This window comes from Myotis nattereri (genome assembly GCF_964212035.1).
Source record: "Myotis nattereri genome assembly, chromosome: 3".
NCBI classification, from domain to species: domain Eukaryota; kingdom Metazoa; phylum Chordata; class Mammalia; order Chiroptera; family Vespertilionidae; genus Myotis; species Myotis nattereri.
The window spans coordinates 180,252,549-180,271,388 of NC_138077.1; the positions used below are offsets into that span (position 1 = coordinate 180,252,549).

Consider the following 18,840-nt stretch of genomic DNA (forward strand, 5'->3'; position numbering starts at 1 on the left):
GGGACCCCCCCTACACACACACACACGAATTTCATGCACTGGGCCTCTAGTGAGATAATAACTCTAAAGTACTACTTAGTGATCAATTAATATCAGTTTAATCTATGTCTGGAGTTGGGAGGTGAGTGCTATAATGCTCTCGATTTCTTCCCCTTCATGATCCGGGATGATTACTGTGAACTCTAAGATTCCAAGAGACCTGGTTTTTCTGTGTCTTCTCACTGTGTGTTTTTGGTTAAGTCACTTAATTTCTTTGACCCTCCATTTCTCTGCAACAGTCTGAACAGTGTGTACAGATTGCATCATGCTTATCGAAAAGGGCTAAAAGCATAAGGTTAATTTACAATAAGCATATATTCCTGTATTACTTGAATAAAAAATAACTGTCAAAATGTTCTCTGTATCTATTTTTCCGTTCTGCTTGCTTATTTATCTTGTTTTTTGGATTCCAGAAATAAATGAAATCATCTGGCCAAAAAACCAGTAACTGTGAAAATTTATAAGAATAGGGAGAATAAAACTACAGAGATAAGAACAGGACTAATAAAGGAAGCTGGATGCCTTTGTAATGACCTTAAATTTCTTTTTAAAATATGTGATTTCATACTTGGCCCAGCCTCTTTTCCATCTTTTTTCCAACTCTCTATTGCCCTCTACTGCTCAGGTGTTCTCATTTCAATGCATTTCAATTTAGCAAATAGGATTAAGGGAAAGTACTATTATGGCCTGTCCTTGACCTTTGTTACCTATATCACCCTCGCCACACCCACTCTGTTCTTGGCCTTGTGACCAGCACAAGGGACACAGAGCTCACAGTCTAGGGGGGACACAGACTTTTAAGACATTATATAGCCATTATGAGCATGACAAGAAATATTTCTGGAACTCTGCTAAGCACATTGCATACATGAACTTGTAGTCCTACTGACAGCCATGCAAGGGATCTGCATTTATAGAAAAGTAATCAGGGTCACAAATGTGATTGGTTCAGGTCACTATGGATTCTGACTAAGATCTGTCTGTCCTCCAAAGCCAGTCCTTTCCAGTACATTATAACAGAATAAACCAAATGGTGTGAAACACTGAGTGGGAACATCTAAACCTGTTTTACAGAGGAGAGGGTCTCTGATTTGGGCAGAGAAGGGTGGTCCACACATCAAGAGCCGCAGTAAACAGGGGCACAAACTTGGGACCTATTCAGAGAATAGAAGATTGGGTGGGGTGTGGAGGAACAGAGGCTAGAATCAGACTGTACATGACCTCGAAGGCCAGGCGAAGGGAGGTGGGCTCAAAATCCAAGGTCAGGCCTTCCCTACCTGGGGCATATATACTGAGGGATCTCCCAATGTGATCAGGGTTTGAGAAACCATAGGTAAATGTGGCATATTACCTGGAATTTCAATTTTACTCAAAGGCTTGAAGAAAAGGCAATCTCGTTTTCTTTTTATATAAGATGTATTGTGGAATTGGCTGTAAAATAATATGAATTTGTAAATAAAACTGGGATTTGAAAGACATTTTCTGGTGGCAGTAAGTTGCTTCCCAGTGAGGAAGTGTTTGGAGGTTGTACACTCCCTGATGCCATTAGGGGTAGGCTAATAGGGGAGTTCTTGGGGAAGCATTGCTATAGGTGGTGGGAAACATGGAGTGAACTCCACTGAGGGCTTTAGTCTAGGGCTGGCTGGGACTCAAAGATGAACAGGAACTGACTGTCTTTGGAGAGCTTTCAGTCTAGGCTTTATGAAGCTGATGATTCTGAGCAGAACAAAAAAAAAAAGTTCCTTTCCTCTTCCCCATCTCCTTGACACATTCCTCTTGTAACTCATCCATTCTTTTACTTAAAAAATATTTACTCTACAACAACTCTCTCACTTTTTGTGTGACCTAGGACAAGTTACTTAACCTTTATGCACCTCAGTTTCCTCATCTGCAGAATGGGAATAGAATAATACCTACCCCATAATGTCACAAGGAGTGTCATAGTGAGAATTAAATGAGAATTTGTATAACGCTCTTAGAATAGAATCTGGAACAAAGTTCAACCCTGTTTAAACATTAGCTATCACAACAATATTATTTGTACAACTTCTACAGCTATTGTGTTCCAGTCATCACCGGGCACAGCCTTTGGTCATTCACGTTGGGAGCAGGGGGTGTGTCTGGGAGGAATATACTAGTTAGAGATAAACCAGATTTCTTATTGCAATTGTACAGGCTTATACATAGGAGGTGCTCAAATTGCTTGTTGAATGAATAAATAAATGTCTTCCTACTAAACTGCAAGCTATTTAAAAGCAAGGACCATTTTTCCTCTCTGTTGAATTACTAGAAGGAAGCACTTGGTGAGGCACACAGTAGGCCCTTAGAGATTACAGAACTAATGAATGTATGGGGGAACTACAGGCAGAAAGTCACTTAAGGCCACAAAGCTGGCACAGATAAAGTGCTGCAGAAAGACTGCCATCAGTTTTGGAAATGGGAGGACCAGAGGAAAAGATTTGGCCGCCAAAACTAACAGCGTGAGGACTGCGGACAAGCCCAGTTTGCGGCACCAGGATTTAGCGAATGAGCTGAGCGGGTGCGCGCAGACCTGCGCCGCGGCGCGCCCGCCCAGGCCCCGGCCAGGCCCCGGCCAGGCCCCGGCCAGGCCCCGGCCAGGCCCCGCCCAGGCCCCGGCCAGGCCCCGCCCAGACCCCGCCCAGACCCCGTCCAGACCCCGCCCAGACCCCTCCCAGGCCTTAGCGAAAGAGCGGGTGCACGCAGACCTCCGCCGCGGCGCGCCCGCCCAGGCCCCGCCCAGGCTCCGCCCCTCCGCCGGCTCACGGGACCGTCGGGCTGGACTCCGCGTGGCCTGGGCAGGAGCGACAGGTTCGTCGCATCTGGGCGAGCTGGAACCATGGCTGGGTTAGTGGACTTCCAGGACGAGGAGCAAGTGAAATCGTTTCTGGAGAACATGGAGGTGGAATGCAACTACCAGTGCTACCGCGAGAAGGACCCGGATGGTAAGCGCTGCCGGCGCGGCCTGGGAACACGTGGGGGCCCCTGGAGGAGGGGCCGGGGCCGGACGGTCACGTGATCGACCTCGAGGGAACCTGGAAGCGGTCACACGCCCGGGGCACGGCGGGACGGGACGGGGTCAGTTGACACTGACGACCTTGCGCATGGTGGGGCGGGTTGCGTTCCACGAGGGCTCTGCGGGCTCTCCGTGGGTCAGTGCTCCGCCGGCTTCAACCTGGAGCCGGCCGGGAAGGAGAAATGCTAGGGCGCTTGCGGTAGAGGGACTGGGGACATTTCAGGGAACAGATAAAATTCCCTGTCCTCCTGGAGCGTACATTCTAATGGGGGAATTGGACAGTAAACATAAAGAAATGAACGAAACAGTGTGTTAGAAAATAGTAAGTGCAGTGGGGAAAGTGACTGAGCGGCGCCGGGAATGATGGAGGGCAATTTAAATTAAGTAGTCAGGGGGAATCACTGAGAAGATGGCGTTTGAACTGAGCCCTGGGAAAGGTAAGGGAGATATAGGCCAGGCGGAGGGAACAGTGAGTGGCAAGGACCTAGGACAGGGTGGGCAACCCCTGGCACGCGTGCCAGACATGGCACGCCAGTAACTTTTGCTGGCACACAAAACCCTCTCTTATAATCTTCCATTTACAATTTTTTTCTTAATATCAACTTTTTTATTTTTCAGATAAATTCAGTGTAGGTGCATCTTAGATAAATAATTTTACATAACAAGTTATCTTAAAGACCATAGACATGCATTGACGAGAGGGGGAAGAGCAATTTCAATAGCGTTGAAAACTATTGACTTGGAATGCCATTCCAGAAAATTTTTTCTGTTTAAAAAACTGCAACAGCGTTACTCTCCATGTTTTCATTCACATACGCTTGTGAATCTTTGTTCTCAGTGATGAATTTTGTTAAGTCTTGTAATAGGAGTAGCCTGATGGATGAAAGTAGTAGCTCGTGCATATCTCTGAAGGTCACGAAATATAAACCTGATGTAAAATCTCTGTCATTTGTGATGCAGCAGCAAAAGTCCCACTGATAATATCAAGCGGAGTCATAAAGTTTTCTGTCGGACTATCAGTGTACATGTATACATTAAAAAATAAATGTATTTTTCATCATCATATACTGTGTTTTTGTCGCTCGAATGAATTTTATTATTTCTTCAAGGTTCTTCACATACGTACACCTTAAGAGATATCAAGTAGGCATAACATGTTCTCAAAAAATTGGGGTTGGCACGCAGAAGAATTTTGAGTCAGAGATTTTGCTGGTTTTGGCATGCATTCACAAAAAGGTTGCCCACCCCTGACCTAGGACATGAACGTGCCCTGTGTGTGCTGGGAACACAGTGTGGGGTGAATGGTGGTGTCCAGAAGGGGCCACTCAGAGAATCCAGTGCCTTTGGGTGGTTTTCTTCCTCCTCCTTTATTTATTGGTTGACTGACTTTAGAGAGAGGAAGAGAGAGAAACATTGCTTGGCTGCCTTCTGCACGCACCCCTCCTCCGCCACCCCCAATTGAACCCACCACCTTTTGGTGTATAAAGGTCCACGCTCCAACCAATTGAGCCACACTGGACAGGGCTTCTTACTTTATTTTTATAGAAGAAAAAAAATGGCACTGGCCCAACTTTGCAGCCTAGTTCTAGAACATGATATAACTCTTTTTTTGTTTGTTTGTTTTTCCCATTGATTTTTTTTAGAGAGAGTGGAAGGGGGTGGGGGACATATAGACAGATACATCCATTGGTTGCCTCCCAAACCTGCAACCCAGGTACTTGCCCTTGACTGGAAATCAAGCCCACCACCCTTCAGTGTGCCCATGGACGCTCTAACCACTGGGCTACCGGCGAGGGCAATGTAGTTTTATTTTTATGCTAACCAACTACGCAGAGTTGCTCTGCACTATATAATGCTTAAGAAGAACTCAGGGTTCTTTTTAAGAGAGCTGGTCCATGTCCTAAATGTAGAGAGAATTCATAGAAGAGTTACTTGAGGAGCAAGATAGTTGGGAAAGATTTCTGGTGTTGGTCAAAAGGAATTGGTCTTCCTTGATCACCTAGTCTGTTAACCATTACCCCAACATGCACAACAAACTATCTTACAATCCTGTTTCATTTCAGTCATAACATTTATTACGGTTTGAATACATTTTGTTCACCTATTTACTTATTTATTGTTTACTCCTCTAGAATGTAATTTTTAGGAGGGCAATTGACTATTCCCAGCATCTGGGGCAGTGTAGTGTTTTGTGCATAGATGAGCATCCATGGTCAAATGTCGTTGAGTGAAAATGAATGAGAGATGTTGGGGATGAAGAAGGGACAGGGGAGAGATGATAAGGAGAGGCTTGCTGGGACTAGAGCCTGCCAAGGAGAGAGAGTATATTTCCAACTCCTTTGGTAGCTGCTGTTTCTACTCTGTTGTCAGACTTCACATTCCCAGCCTGGCTGAGGAGTAAGGTACAGTCATCGAAGCACCCCTTTCTTGCTGCTACAAAGACTAGCCCATGGACCCGTTTGGTTTTCTGTGTTTGACCACTGAATTTCCTAAGAAGTTCCAAAGCTAGCAGAGTTTCAATTATGGAAGTCACTGCATCTTTGGGCCAGCCTGGCTGGCAGGGTAGAAGGGCTGGTGAGAGGAGGAGCCAGTGCAGGGGCCAAGGTCTCCCCCGTCCTTACGTTGCTCAGCCCCTGCCCAGGGCAAACAGTGCCTTTGTAGGAATGGCTGAACACCACCTGCATTCCTTGTCACACCTCAGGAGAACAGCGGCTGGTCCTAAATGAAAGACACATCTGGCCTGTCACACCTTGACCCTCCCAAACGGGTCCATGGGCTAAGCAGTGGCCCCAGACATGAAGAAAAGCTCTTGTCCTCTTTTCACAGGTTGTTATCGGCTGGTAGACTATTTGGAAGGGATCCAGAAGAATTTTGATGAGGCTGCCAAGGTGTTGAAGTTCAACTGTGAAGAGAACAAACACAGTGATAGCTGCTACAAACTGGGGGCCTATTATGTGACCGGAAAAGGTGAGGAGGGCCTGCTTTCCTTGGTACTTGTCATTGATAGTGCTGACCTCATACTGAGCCCTCTTTGCAGAAGGGTCCTCACCGGCATTGGGGAAGCACGTTGCAGGAAGATTTGGAAATGAGTTCAGCAGGATGGTGAGGGAAAGAGTACAACCTTTTAAGTTAGACCTCAGGGAATGTTACTTGCAAGGAATGAGTGGGATCTTGAGTCAGTCACTTAACCTTTGTGCCTGTTACATCACCTGTAAAATACTTCATAGGGATTTTGTGAAGATTAAAAAGGATAAAATAGATAAGGCATCAGCACATGCCTGGCCAGAGGAGGGGATCAGTAATGGTTAATTCCCTTCCATCTATCTTTTCTCCTCATGCCCTATTGCAGTCATCACTGGAGTAGCTTTTAAGTTATCTATTGCTAAATAGCAAATTATCTTAGCAAATATACTTCACATAGTTTCTGTGGGGTCAGGAATTGGGGAGTAGCTTAGCTGTGTGCCTCAGGGTCTCATGATTTTTTTTAGACATTAGCCAGGGAGTTAAGGGTGCAGTTATTTGAAGGCTTGACTGGAACTGGATTTATCCCATTTTAAGATGACTTACTCATGTGGCTGTTGGTAAATACTTCCTTCTGTTCTTGCCAGCTGTTATCAGGTGACCTCAGTTCCTTGTGACATGGCTCTCTCTATGTGTCCTCATGCCATGGCATCTGGCTTCCTCCAGAGTGAGTGACCCAAGAGAGAGAGAGCAGGAAGGAATCCTCAATGTCTTTTGATGAATCTTCAGTGGCCTACCCTTAGATGTCAGACATGTTTCATTCCTATCCCATTCTATTTATTGGAAGTGAGTCAGTAAATCTAGTCCATATTAAGGGGAGAGAACTTAAAAGTCCTCCTCTTAAAACCAGGAATATCAAAGAATTTATGGACATATTTAGAACCACCACAAATAGGGAATATGACCTTTGACAGGCAGCTATTTTTTTGCTCACCAGATCATGAGCTTCTTGAAGATGTTATGATTCATTCATCCCTTGTTCCCCGTGCCCAAGCCTGGTTGGAGAGTTGTTCAGTGAAAGTTTGATGAAGAAGATGTCTTTTTAATTCTCTGGAGCTGTGTAGATTATTTCTGCTTTCACATGGGACATTGGTTCTGTGGTAGTCCCTATTTAGATGAAAGTTTATCATCATCAAGAATATTAGTTTCGCCCTAACCAGTTTGGCTCAGTGGATAGAGCATTGGCCTGCGGACTCAAGGGTCCCGGGTTCGATTCTGGTCAAGGGCATCTACCTTGGTTGCAGGCACATCCCCAGTGGGGATTGTGCAGGAGGTAGCTGATCAATGTTCCTCTCTCATCGATGTTTCTAACTCTCTATCCCTCTTCCTTCCTCTCTGTAAAAAATCAGTAAAATATATTTTTAAAAAAAGAATATTAGTTTCCCTTCTGATGCAGGGGGGCATTTCTTTAACTTAGTAATTTTCTTAATATCTTAACTTAAGGAAATAACTAAAAATGCAAATAAAGCTAATGTGCACAGATATTCACCCCAACATTATTCATCTGGCAAACTTAACATTAATTTATAGTGTATAAGCAGTATATAACTGCATTATATTAATTATTTTTTAAATTGTCTACCAACAGTAGCAGCTTAGTTAAATAATGTAACTTCCATTGGATGGAATGTTATTTTCATTTAGCACATTAAAAAATGTTTCTGCCCTGGCTGGTTTGGCTCAGTGGATAGAGCATTGGCCTACGGACTCAAGGGTCCCGGGTTCGATTCCGGTCAGGGGCGTGTGCCTTGGTTGCACGCACATCCCAAGTGGGGGGCGTGCAAGGAGCAGCTGATCGATGTTTCTAACTCTCTATCCCTCCCCCTTTCTCTCTGTAAAAAATCAATAAAACATATTTTTAAAAAAATACAGTTCCTCATGTTGTGGTGACCCCCAACCATAAAAAATTATAGAAAATAAATAATAAAAATAAATAAATAAATAAAAGGTCCTGGGTTTGATTCCAGTTGGAGGCACATGCCTGGGTTGCAGGCTCGATCCCCAGTGGGGGGCGTGCAGGAGGCAGCTGATCAGTGATTCCCTCTCATCATTGATGTTTCTCTCTCTCTCCTTCTCCCTTCCTCTCTGAAAAGAAAATAAGTTTCTAAGAAATGTTGTTGATATGGGGAAAACTTATAATATTCAGTAAAAAAAGCAGAGTATAAAATTATATATGGTATAAATTCAGCTATATAATATAGTGTGCAAAACCAAAAATGTTCCTAGCTGTTGTCTCTGGATTTGATTTGTGTCCTGGTAAAGTTTTGGATTCTTTTTGTCTTTATCCCATATTTTACTATATTTTCCACAAAGATTTTGAGTTCCTTATTGAATTAAGGAAAGACAGACTTATTATACAGACTTATGTGATTGATAATTGTGCACTGAGCCTTTTTGTTGCTGTTGTTGTTCTAGTGCTCCTTTGTTGAGCATACTTTTAGTATTTGCTATCAACAGTGAAACAAGAATTAAACATGACCAGTGTGTATGGGGTCAGGGGGTATATTTATACTAATACCTGTTATTCCTAGGAGAGCTTAAGAAGCATCTTCAGAGAGAGACATATAAAGTACCCTGGGGTTTAATGCTGGGAGAGGGTCATCATTTGGGGTGCTGTCATAGAGGAGAAGGCATTGAAACTGGTGTTTCAAGGACAGAGTAGATTTTGTTTGGTGGAGGTGGAATAGAGTTATGTCCGAGGCAGAAAGAAGGTGAGCAGGTGTGAAAAAAAAACAGTGGTAGATGCCCTGGCCAGTGTGGCTCATTTGGTTGGGCATCATCCCATGCTCCAAAAGGTTGCTGATTTGATTCCTCGTCAGGTGCATGCCTGGGTTGTGGGCTGGATCCCCAGTAGGGGGATGTGCAGGAGGCAGCTGATCCATCTTTTGCTATCAAATCGATGTTTCTTTTCTCTCTCCCTCTCCCTTCTTCTCTCTCTCTCTAAAAATCAATAACAGTATTTTTAAAAATAATTTAAAAATAGTAAAACAAGTAAATTTCTTAAAAAAAAAAAAAAAAGAGTAGGCCGGGCTAACGTGGCTCAGTAGTTGAGCATCGACCTATTAATCAGGAGGTCACAGTTCGATCCCCTGTCAGGGCACATGCCCAGGTTGTGGGCTTGATTCCCAGTGTGGGGTGTGTAGGAGGCAGCCAATCAATGATTCTCATTATTGATGTTTCTAGCTCTCTCTTCCTCTCCCTTCTTCTCTGAAATCAATAAAAATATATATATTTTAAAAAGAGTGGTAGAGAACAATAATTAATCGTCTGTTAAACTAACATTCTTAAATAAATTTCTATAGGTGTTTAAACCAAAGTGGTCACAGAAGGTCCCATTAATAGATCTTTGCTACTCAAGCCCTTTTGGATTGCTGTTTATTAGACCTTGAGCCCTGCCAAGTCTAAAAGCCAATACTGTTGGCTCCACCTGCCTACTTCTGAGATAAAGGATTTTATAATCTTTGGTTTTGCCCTCTGTTCCTGAAAACACACCCCATGTTCTTTCTTGACACAGACTGGTTAATAACTCTCCTTTTATCAAGGATAACTGGGGCGGGGGAAAGAGTGGGAAGCCAAAGTACCCACTTTTAGCTGACATTGTGACATCAGGCAAAGCATCTTCCTTCCCTGGGCCACAAATTCCTCATTGACGAAATTAAAAGTAATAAGGTCTGCTCATACCTTCTTTGTAGGTTTTTCCTGTGCATCATGTGAGAACAGATATGACTGCTTTGTTAAACTGTGAAACATTCTATCAGTTTGAACAGGTCTTGTTGTATTGGTTGCTGCAGAAGTTACTTTGGATTGCACACTTAGAGTGACCCACAGAGTATTTGGGTCAGATGTTTTCATTTGTAAAGCAATTTAAATGTCCTGAAGGGTAAAGTAATTCTGATACACATCTCTTTCATGAAATATTCTGCAGCCAGTGAAACAGATATTAAGAAGGGTTTCTAATGGGGAGTGATGAGGGCTCATGATTATAACATGTAAAAATACCAAACTACATAGAAAATGTACTAGGAGGAAATACATAAAAATTTAAATAGTAATGATCTCTGAAAATGCAAATAAAGCTTATGTGCACGATTGCACGATTCTCACCCCAGCATTATTCATCTGGCAAATTTATCATTAAATTTATAGTTTATAAGCACTACATATTTGCATTATATATGCTTCCCCCTTCTCCCTGTCCTATTTAAAAGTCCTCAATGCCTCTTCTAAAAAATAAGATTACTGTAGAGGAGGAAATAAGTTAATGATGATAAAGCAAATAAACCTTTGTCTCTAGTCAAGACCATTCTTGTGAGGTCCATACTGCCTATAGCAGTGATGGCGAACATTTTGAGCTCTGTGTGTCAGCATTTTGAAAAACCCTAACTTAACTCTGGTGCCGTGTCACATATAGAAAATTTTTGATATTTTCAACCATAGTAAAACAAAGACTTATATTTTTGATATTTATTTTATATATTTAAATGCCATTTAACAAAGAAAAATCAACCAAAAAAATGAGTTCGTGTGTCATAGGTTCGCCATCACTGGCCTATAGCTATTTATTGAACAGTTCTACTTGGAGTTCTTATAGACATCTCAAACTTAACAAATCCATTATGGCATTTTTGTTTTCTTCTCCTATTTATTATATCCTGTCGTCTTCTACTTTAGCAAGTGGTATCTCTCAACCTAGTAGCTCATGCTAGTTTATCTTCAAAATATGTCTCAAATCTGTCCTGTTTCTCCCTCTTCTGCTATCATTCCTATCCAACCCACCCTCCTTTCCTGCTTGGCTTATAGTTAGGAGATTAATGCAAGTCCCCAATCTTCTTTCCATAAGGCAATTAAAGTGAACTTTGAAGAACTTTGTATATTTTAGCCATGGATTAGCTAAAATATTCTAAGCAACTGTTTTCAGACATTGGACAACAGGCAATGAAGTATTGTGATTCCCGAGAAAAGGAAAACACAGAAGGTGATCGCCATCCATGATTGCTTTAGCTTTCTTTCTGAAAGTATTTTCCACACTATGCACAAAGCAGTGAAGCCAAATAGAGCATGATAATCGTGCTTAAGTAATGAGGCAGAGGTCAAAGTTTCCAGCTACTGAGGAAGTAGAATTCTCAGGACAGGATACCAGAGAGGAATAAGCTATGCAGAGGAACTCTAGAAATCCACATAGGCGATCTCTTAAGTCTTTGGCCCAGTGTTAAGCTGCACAAGGTCTCTGAGAGACCTTGCAGTAAAAAGATATTGAGGAGCTATGAACTGAAGAGATTTCAGAGGTTTCATAGTGCTCAAAGTGGTTTGAGTTCCAACCAGCCAGAGAAGAGGGACCTCAGTGAACACCACAGATATTCAACAGAGACTCCAGAAAGGCCATGTCCTAATGGTAAGACTACTCTAGATCTGCTCTAACAAACTTAAACACAAGCCTCAAAAGGATCAGGCTGATTTACCAGTAAATTAGTTAGCTACCTGCCAGAATGAAACTCAACAGTCTTTAAAGGAATTCAACAAAATCCAAGCTGTACAAAGTATCATCCACAATGTCCAGCATAAAATAAGAAATTACTAAATAAAAAAAAAGGCAATTAATAGAAATAGACACAGGTATGACACAGATATTGGAATTTACAATTGAGAATTTAAAAACAGGTATAATAACTATGATTAAGATTTTAAATAAAACATAAACCTAATGACTGAACAGATAGGAAATCTCACTAGAAAAATTGAAATTATAAAAAGAACCAAATGAAATCCTGCAATAGAAAGTTGTATCCTATATAATAAAAGGCTAATATGCAAATAGACCGAACAGCAGAATAACTGAACAACTGGTTACTATGACGTGTGCTGACCATCAGAGGGTGTGTGCGGAACATGGTGGGCGTTGGCTGCGGTGGGGTGGTGGAGCAGGTGAGCGGAGGCGCCAGACCAAGGCGGGGCACTGGTTGCTGTCATTGGGGTGAGCTGTTAGTGGTTACTGAAAATCCTTTGCTCCCGTGCACTGCAGTCCCACCCACCACTCACACCCACTGCCAGAGCCACTGCTCACACCCACTGCCAGCCCCGGCCCTGCTCATACCTGCAGCCGGCACCGGAGCTGCCACTTGCACCCGCTGCCAGTGCCCAGCGCCAGTCTCGATCACTCGGTGCCATGAGCAGGTACAGCTGGCGGCTGCTGGCCCTGATTGCCTCTGAGGGCCTCTTCACCTCCTCCTGCTCCTGAGGAGCACTCGGGGCAGCAGCCACCACTTGCACCTGCTGACAGTGCCAGCCCCACTCACACCCACTGCTGGTGCACCGAGCCTCTAGTTTAAATATAAAGGTGAGAGGAATATATTCTCAAAAGTGAAAGAACTCAAGGGCATAGAATCTATCAGCTTTTATAGAAAAATCTATCTGATAACCAATAAAGATGTGAATCAAAAGAATTCAGGAATGGAGATGCTTTTATGGAAAGCATCAGTGATGAGTTGAATCCATTTAGAATGAATATTGGGCTAATTAGGATTACTGAATAGGATGTAAATAATATAAACCTTTATGACAAAACACTGTAGCATTTACTGAGCACTTATTATCTGCCAGGCTCTTTGTAAGTACACATTTAAACTCCTTGCAACATATGAAGTAATACTATTATCCTTGTTTTACAGATGAGAAAGACTAAGACTTGTAGAGGTTAAATAACATGCCTAAGGTCACATAGCTGACAACTAATGGAGTTGGGACTGGAGCCCAAGTTTTCTGGCTACAGAGCTCAGGCTGTGTTAACCACTATGCTGTTCTCTTTCCCTAAATTGAAATAACCAACAAGAAGTAGAAAGTGAGGGAGGAGAGATGGGAGGAATATCCTCATGTTTTCTAGTTGTGAGTCAATAATCTCTAAAATTTAGTTAAAAAATAAAAACAAAGAGTAACCTTTTAATATGTTTAATAATTTCTTTATAACTCTAGGGCAGAGGTGGGGAATGGTTTTTCTGCCAAGGGCCATTTGGATATTTATAACACCACTGCTTAATATAAATCACTTAATACAAATCTATGTTGCCATGAAAAAAGCTCCTAGATTTATTGAATTTTGAGCCCCGCCTGCAGTTGTCTTGGCAGGGCTAGACCAAATGATTTTGTGTCCTTTATACACCCACCCTTGCTCCAGGAGTCCATTTAGGAAAATTTTCTGGTGAAGAAATATTCATCTGAAATTCAGCAGTTTCTTCAGTTTCACTTTGGTTTTCTTCTGATAAATTCAAGTGAAATCAAAGGTAATCTTTTATTTGCATATGTAGTCCAGGTTTTCAAAGCACTTCTATCAGCTATGTATTCAGCCATCAAGCTGAACACTTGCTACAAAGATGTCTAGAATGGTAATCTCCTAATGATAATGATGGTTATTTCTAGGTGGTGTATTTGGAAAGATTTCTTTAAAAAAATAATGTTAAGGGATAGTTAGAAATATTTATATGTATATATTTTAAATGTATGTTGTTTGTTTTTAAATATGTTTTTATTGATTTCAGAGAGGAAAGGGGGAGAGAGAGAGAGAGAGATAAAGAGAGAAAGAGAGGAACATCAATGATGAGAATCATTGACGGGCTGCCTCCTGCCACGCCCCCCCCCCCCACTGGGGATCTAGCCCAAAACCTAGGCATGTGCCTCTGACTGGAATTGAACCCGGGACCCCTGAGTCTGCATGCTGATGCTCTATCCACTGAGCCAAACCCACCAGGGCTATTTATATATTTTTTAAATGGGTGATGGTGTTACTGGACAGGGACCTGCCTGAGATGGGTCTGCCTCAAGTCAGCCTCTAGTGCAGTGATGGCGAACCTTTTGAGCTCGGCGTGTCAGCATTTTGAAAAACCCTAACTTAACTCTGGTGCCGTGTCACATATAGAAATTTTTTGATATTTGCACCCATAGTAAAACAAAGACTTATATTTTTGATATTTATTTTATATATTTAAATGCCATTTTAACAAAGAAAAATCAACCAAAAAAATGAGTTCGCGTGTCACCTCTGACATGCGTGTCATAGGTTCTCCATCACTGCTCTAGTGTGTGGGTTCTTGACTTCGTGTAGGAAAGATTTCACAATACAAGTCCAGGTAGTTTTTGAGAATATGTTTGTTAAAGCTGGGGACAGTGAAACAAGGACGGGCTTAGCATAGAAGAAGCAACAGCCCTAGCCAGTTTGCCTCGGTGGATAGAGCTTTGGCCTGTGGACCAGAGGGTCCTGGGTTCAATTCTGGTCAAGGGCACGTATCTTGGTTGCAGGTTCCTCCCTGGCCCAGGCCCTGGTTGGGGCTCATGCAGGAGGCAGCTAGTTGATGTGTTGTGTCTCACATCAATGTTTCTCTCTGTCTTTGCCGCTCTTCCACTCTCCCGAAAAATCAGTGGAAAAATATTCTCTGGTGAGGATTAAAAAAAAAAAGAAGCAACAGAAGAGCCTAGGTGGTGCTCTGCTTTGGCATTCTAGAAACGCTATAGGAAAGAAGTGAGCCAAGGTGGGGCTGCTGTCAGCTCACAGGGAAGTCAGAGAAAAGGGGGCCTTGGAGACAGGATCAGGAGGTAAGCCCAGGACGAGCTGCTACCGCCCACTGCTCTCCTGGTTGAAACTTTTGCAGGGACCCTTAGGGTTTAGGAGGCAGTAAAAACATGGTGTGCTCCATAGCGAGCCTGCACTGAGTCTTTGTCTTGAGGGTTTTTTTTTATCTTCTGTTGGCGAGAATCTTAGGGGATGGTTTCAGCAGAATATTCATCAGCTTTCCAGGTGCATTTTTAATATGCAGATACATCAAAATGAGTGTATAGGGGAGTTTGGGATTGTTCTTTGTTCTGCCCTACTGTTTTACTTTTATCTTGGGTCTATCTGGCTTTAGTGGGGTTTTTCTTATTTGTTTCCCAGACTTCATCTGTCCTTGAGGTAAGCTGGCACAAATGACATTAATTGGGTCTCTTTTCTATTTTCCCTGCCCAGGGTGATTTAAGACAGCAGTCGCCAACTGGTGGTCCGTGGACCACTGGTGGTTCCTGAGGTCCAAAAAGTTGGCAACCACTGGTTTAAGGAAACCTTTGGAGCAGCGGTCACCAACCTGTGGTCCGTGAGGTCCGAAAAGTTGGCGACTGCTGATTTAAGATATGTATTCTCTGGTTAGGGTGGTGAGTTATAAACCATTTGCTCTCAAGTGTCCTTGGTTAGGGGAGATAAGGTCTTGCAATTCACCACCTGGCTGTAAGTTGTTCAAATTTGACTTTGTTTCCCCATTCCACTTGCCCAGGAATCTTCCTAGCTTCTTACTATCCTGCCTCAGTGCTACATGGAATTTCAAATTTCCATTAATAAAAACAACTAAAGAAAAAAGCCTTGTAATTACCTCTGCTTAAAATGACCCATTAGTAGTTTCCCATTTATTATTGCACCTAGGATTCTAAGCCCAGGATCCATAATATGACCCACCGTACCCATAGGTTCTGCCCCCTGCCTGTCTCTTTAGCCCCTTTCCCTAGGGCTTCTGGGTTCTAGCCACATGGGCTCCTTTTCTCTTTGTATCCTATTCCTTTTGCCTGGAGCAAGTCATATTTTCTTTCCCTTTTTCCTCCCATTATTTCACAGCTCAAATATCACTTCTTTGGGGAAGCTTTCCTTGATCTCTCCACCTAGTCCAGGTCAGAACCCTGATATAGCAACCTGTACTTTTTCTCTGTACACTTGTCACACTTATGTTCATGCGTTTATTTTTTTGTTTAATGTTTGTCTCATTAGACCATAAGATCCACAGACAGGGACAGAATCTGTTCCCCAGAACCTGGCATAGTCGTTGGCAAATAGCATACGTTCAGTATATATTTAAATTAATGAACAGTTAATAAAGTGCTTCTAAGATGCCATGTTCTCACTGTAACCCTATGACATAGCTATTGCTATCATTCCCACTTTACCTTTACCTTTTTGGTCTGCCTTTTAAGGTCTCATTTAACTAAGGCTCCATGACTGAAAAAGCTGGTAGGTCTGTGCCCTGGACCAGTCCACCTTTCTTTCGTGCTGCTTTAACTCGAGGAATGTGAATTTTATTCAGGAATTGTTCCCTAACTGGCCTGAGACATTCCGGCTTTGCCCTGGCTTGGATTTACTTTTTTCTTCTCTTTCCTAACTCCTAGGCGGACTGACCCAGGACCTGAAAGCTGCCTTCAGCTGCTTTCTGATGGCGTGTGAGAAGCCTGGGAAGAAGTCTGTGGAGGCATGTCACAATGTTGGTCTCCTGGCACACGATGGACAGGTCCATGATGACGGCCAGCCCGATCTGGGGAAGGCCAGAGACTATTACACAAGGGCCTGTGATGGCAGCTATGCCCCTAGCTGCTTCAACCTCAGTGCCATGTACCTGCAGGGTGCTCCCGGCTTTCCCAAGGACATGGGCCTAGCCTGCAAATACACCATGAAAGCCTGTGACCTGGGCCATGTCTGGGCCTGTGCCAATGCCAGCCGCATGTACAAGCTGGGGGATGGTGTCGATAAGGATGAAGCCAAGGCTGAAGCGCTGAAAAATCGGGCCATGAAACTGCATAAAGAACAGCAGAAAAACGTCCAACCATTAACGTTCGGGTAGTGTGGCCCACCCTCCTGCGCAACAGATGCTGGCACCTCCGATTCCTGATGCCCCCTTGGAGATCAACCTGCTGGAGCAGGAAGACTTGGGACTTGGTATTAGTAGCCCTGGTTACATATACCCATTGTCCCGGAGTGTCACCTACTGGGATGTTGTAGCCTGAAGTATTTATTTCTTTAACTGGTGTGTTCTGTAAAGAGACCCACATTTAATGGGGTTTTAGATCTCAAACTCTTATAGCTCTGAAAAACAGCAAACTAGAGAGCAATGGAGATTTTGGGGGGTGGGAAGGAGAGACAAAGAGCAGGAGATGGGAAAAATTAGCAGCCACAGGGCCTGAAGGAATCCGACATCATCGTCGTCATTATTATTATTTTAGTTGGGAAGGCTTGAAAATCAGGAAGTATCTTGGTTTACGTAATAGAGGACTTAAGGAGCTAAGAACAGTCACGACTCCACCCTCTGGCTTATGTAATCATTGCTGTGGGCTTTAGTTCTGCCTTTAGAGTCACGTTTTTGCAATACATTCATGGAGATCTGGAAGATTAAAGGTCATTAGTCGTATGTTTCAGGGTTGCTAAAGAGGATGAAACAAGCCCTCCTGCAGTGGAGACAATCGCAGTTAGTGGACTAGCATCCCCAGTCCACTTACGCGGTGCTGCTCATCACACTGAGGGAGCAGATTATTCCCCAGGCAACTTCAGGTAGGGATTTGTAAGCAAGGGTTTTGTAACACATTTTGTCCCTCAGAACATAGCCTTTTTAACTGTTCCTGTGAATAAACTATTTTGATTAATATTTTTGTTATTGGTGTTCTCTCCACATCCTGGGTATGTTCTTCAGTGGTTGTGCCTTTTCTTTTAAGAACATTTGCTTTTTCTATTATCTTCCTAATCCGTCACTAGGGGGCGAGCTTGTCATTTTCCTGCTGATAACAGGACCGTTATTTCTGTCACCACCTACAGTTTTTGTGCTTCCAGTTTTGCAGCTGTCTTAGAAGGAAAGTTTGCTGTGTGGATGGTTTGTAAGCGTTGCCCACCCGTTTCTCCAGTTGACAGAGGAGAGGGACTTTCCCAAGGGCAGACAAGATCTAAAAAGTGAGCTTATTTTCAAAATATAAAGTAGCTTTTGTTGTGTTTCAAAATTATTTGTAGGCCAACAAGCATATGAAAAGATGTTCCACATGGATAGTCACCAGGGAAGTGCGAATCAAAACCACAATGAGATCATTATCATTATCTTACCCCTTCAGGATGGCTAGTATTATTTAGAGAAAAAAAAAGAGAACAAGTGTTCCATCTTGAAGGGTTTTTGCTGGTTTCTGTTCTGAAAGAGCTGCATTTAATACCATCTTTGCAGGTGACACTTATGATCTCCACTACTCAAATTGATAATCACTGGGCCTGGTTGCAAAGAATAATGCAGAAAGGATATTCAAGTAGAATCTGTAGACGTCTCGTGATTATTTCTGGTATTACGTCTCTCATTGTTCATAACCTGATGGCCACTTATGACAGATACTGGGAGTAGCAAGAAATCTCCACGATCCAACTAGAATTATTGAGGTATTTCATTAACAAGAATCAAATTGATGCCTCACAAAAGGAGAAACCTCAGTATGATCTTAAACCTGGATACTTTTGGGCCTTTTTTAAGCCTCTTGAGCATTTTTAAACAAATAAATTTGGGCTTCCAAAAAAAGACAACATGTTTGCAAGGATGTATAGAGATTGGAAGCCTGATAGATTGCTGGTAGGAATGTAAAAGGTGCAACCACTATTGAAAACAATATTGTGGTTCCTCAGAAAACTAAACATAGACTTACCATATGGTCTAGCAATTCCCATTCTAGGTACATACTCAAAAAAATTGACAGCAGGGTCTCCAAGATATTTATACACCAATGCTCATAGAGACAACCACAATAGTCAAAACATACAATGGAATGTTATTCAACCTTAAAAGGAAGGAAATTCTGATACATGTTATAACATGGATGAACCTTGAAGACATGCTAAGTGAAATAAGCTACTCACAAAAAGATAAATACTGTATGCTCCACTTAGATGAGGTATCTAAACTCAGAGAGACAATACAATGGTGGTTGCCATGGTGTGAGGGAGGGAG

The 18,840-nt window shown here is 42.7% G+C and overlaps 1 protein-coding gene across 1 annotated transcript; it reads left to right on the plus strand.

Moving 5' to 3' along the window:
* Positions 1–2,746: 2,746 nt before the first annotated feature.
* Positions 2,747–17,507, plus strand: COA7 (cytochrome c oxidase assembly factor 7). Its single transcript, XM_081087604.1, has 3 exons — positions 2,747–3,002; positions 5,900–6,040; positions 16,265–17,507. The coding sequence occupies exons 1-3, from the start codon at positions 2,897–2,899 to the stop codon at positions 16,711–16,713; spliced, it is 696 nt and encodes a 231-aa protein (XP_080943730.1). The 5' UTR covers positions 2,747–2,896; the 3' UTR covers positions 16,714–17,507.
* Positions 17,508–18,840: the final 1,333 nt, after the last annotated feature.

What these genes read in the sequence shown, in the direction of transcription:
- COA7 (XM_081087604.1), top strand. Translation starts at nt 2,897, where the DNA reads ATGGCTGGGTTAGTGGACTTCCAGGACGAGGAGCAAGTGAAATCGTTT. An exon ending in CCGCGAGAAGGACCCGGATG is followed by an intron (nt 3,003 to 5,899) that starts GTAAGCGCTGCC and finishes CTCTTTTCACAG; the next exon opens with GTTGTTATCGGCTGGTAGAC. An exon ending in CTATTATGTGACCGGAAAAG is followed by an intron (nt 6,041 to 16,264) that starts GTGAGGAGGGCC and finishes CCTAACTCCTAG; the next exon opens with GCGGACTGACCCAGGACCTG.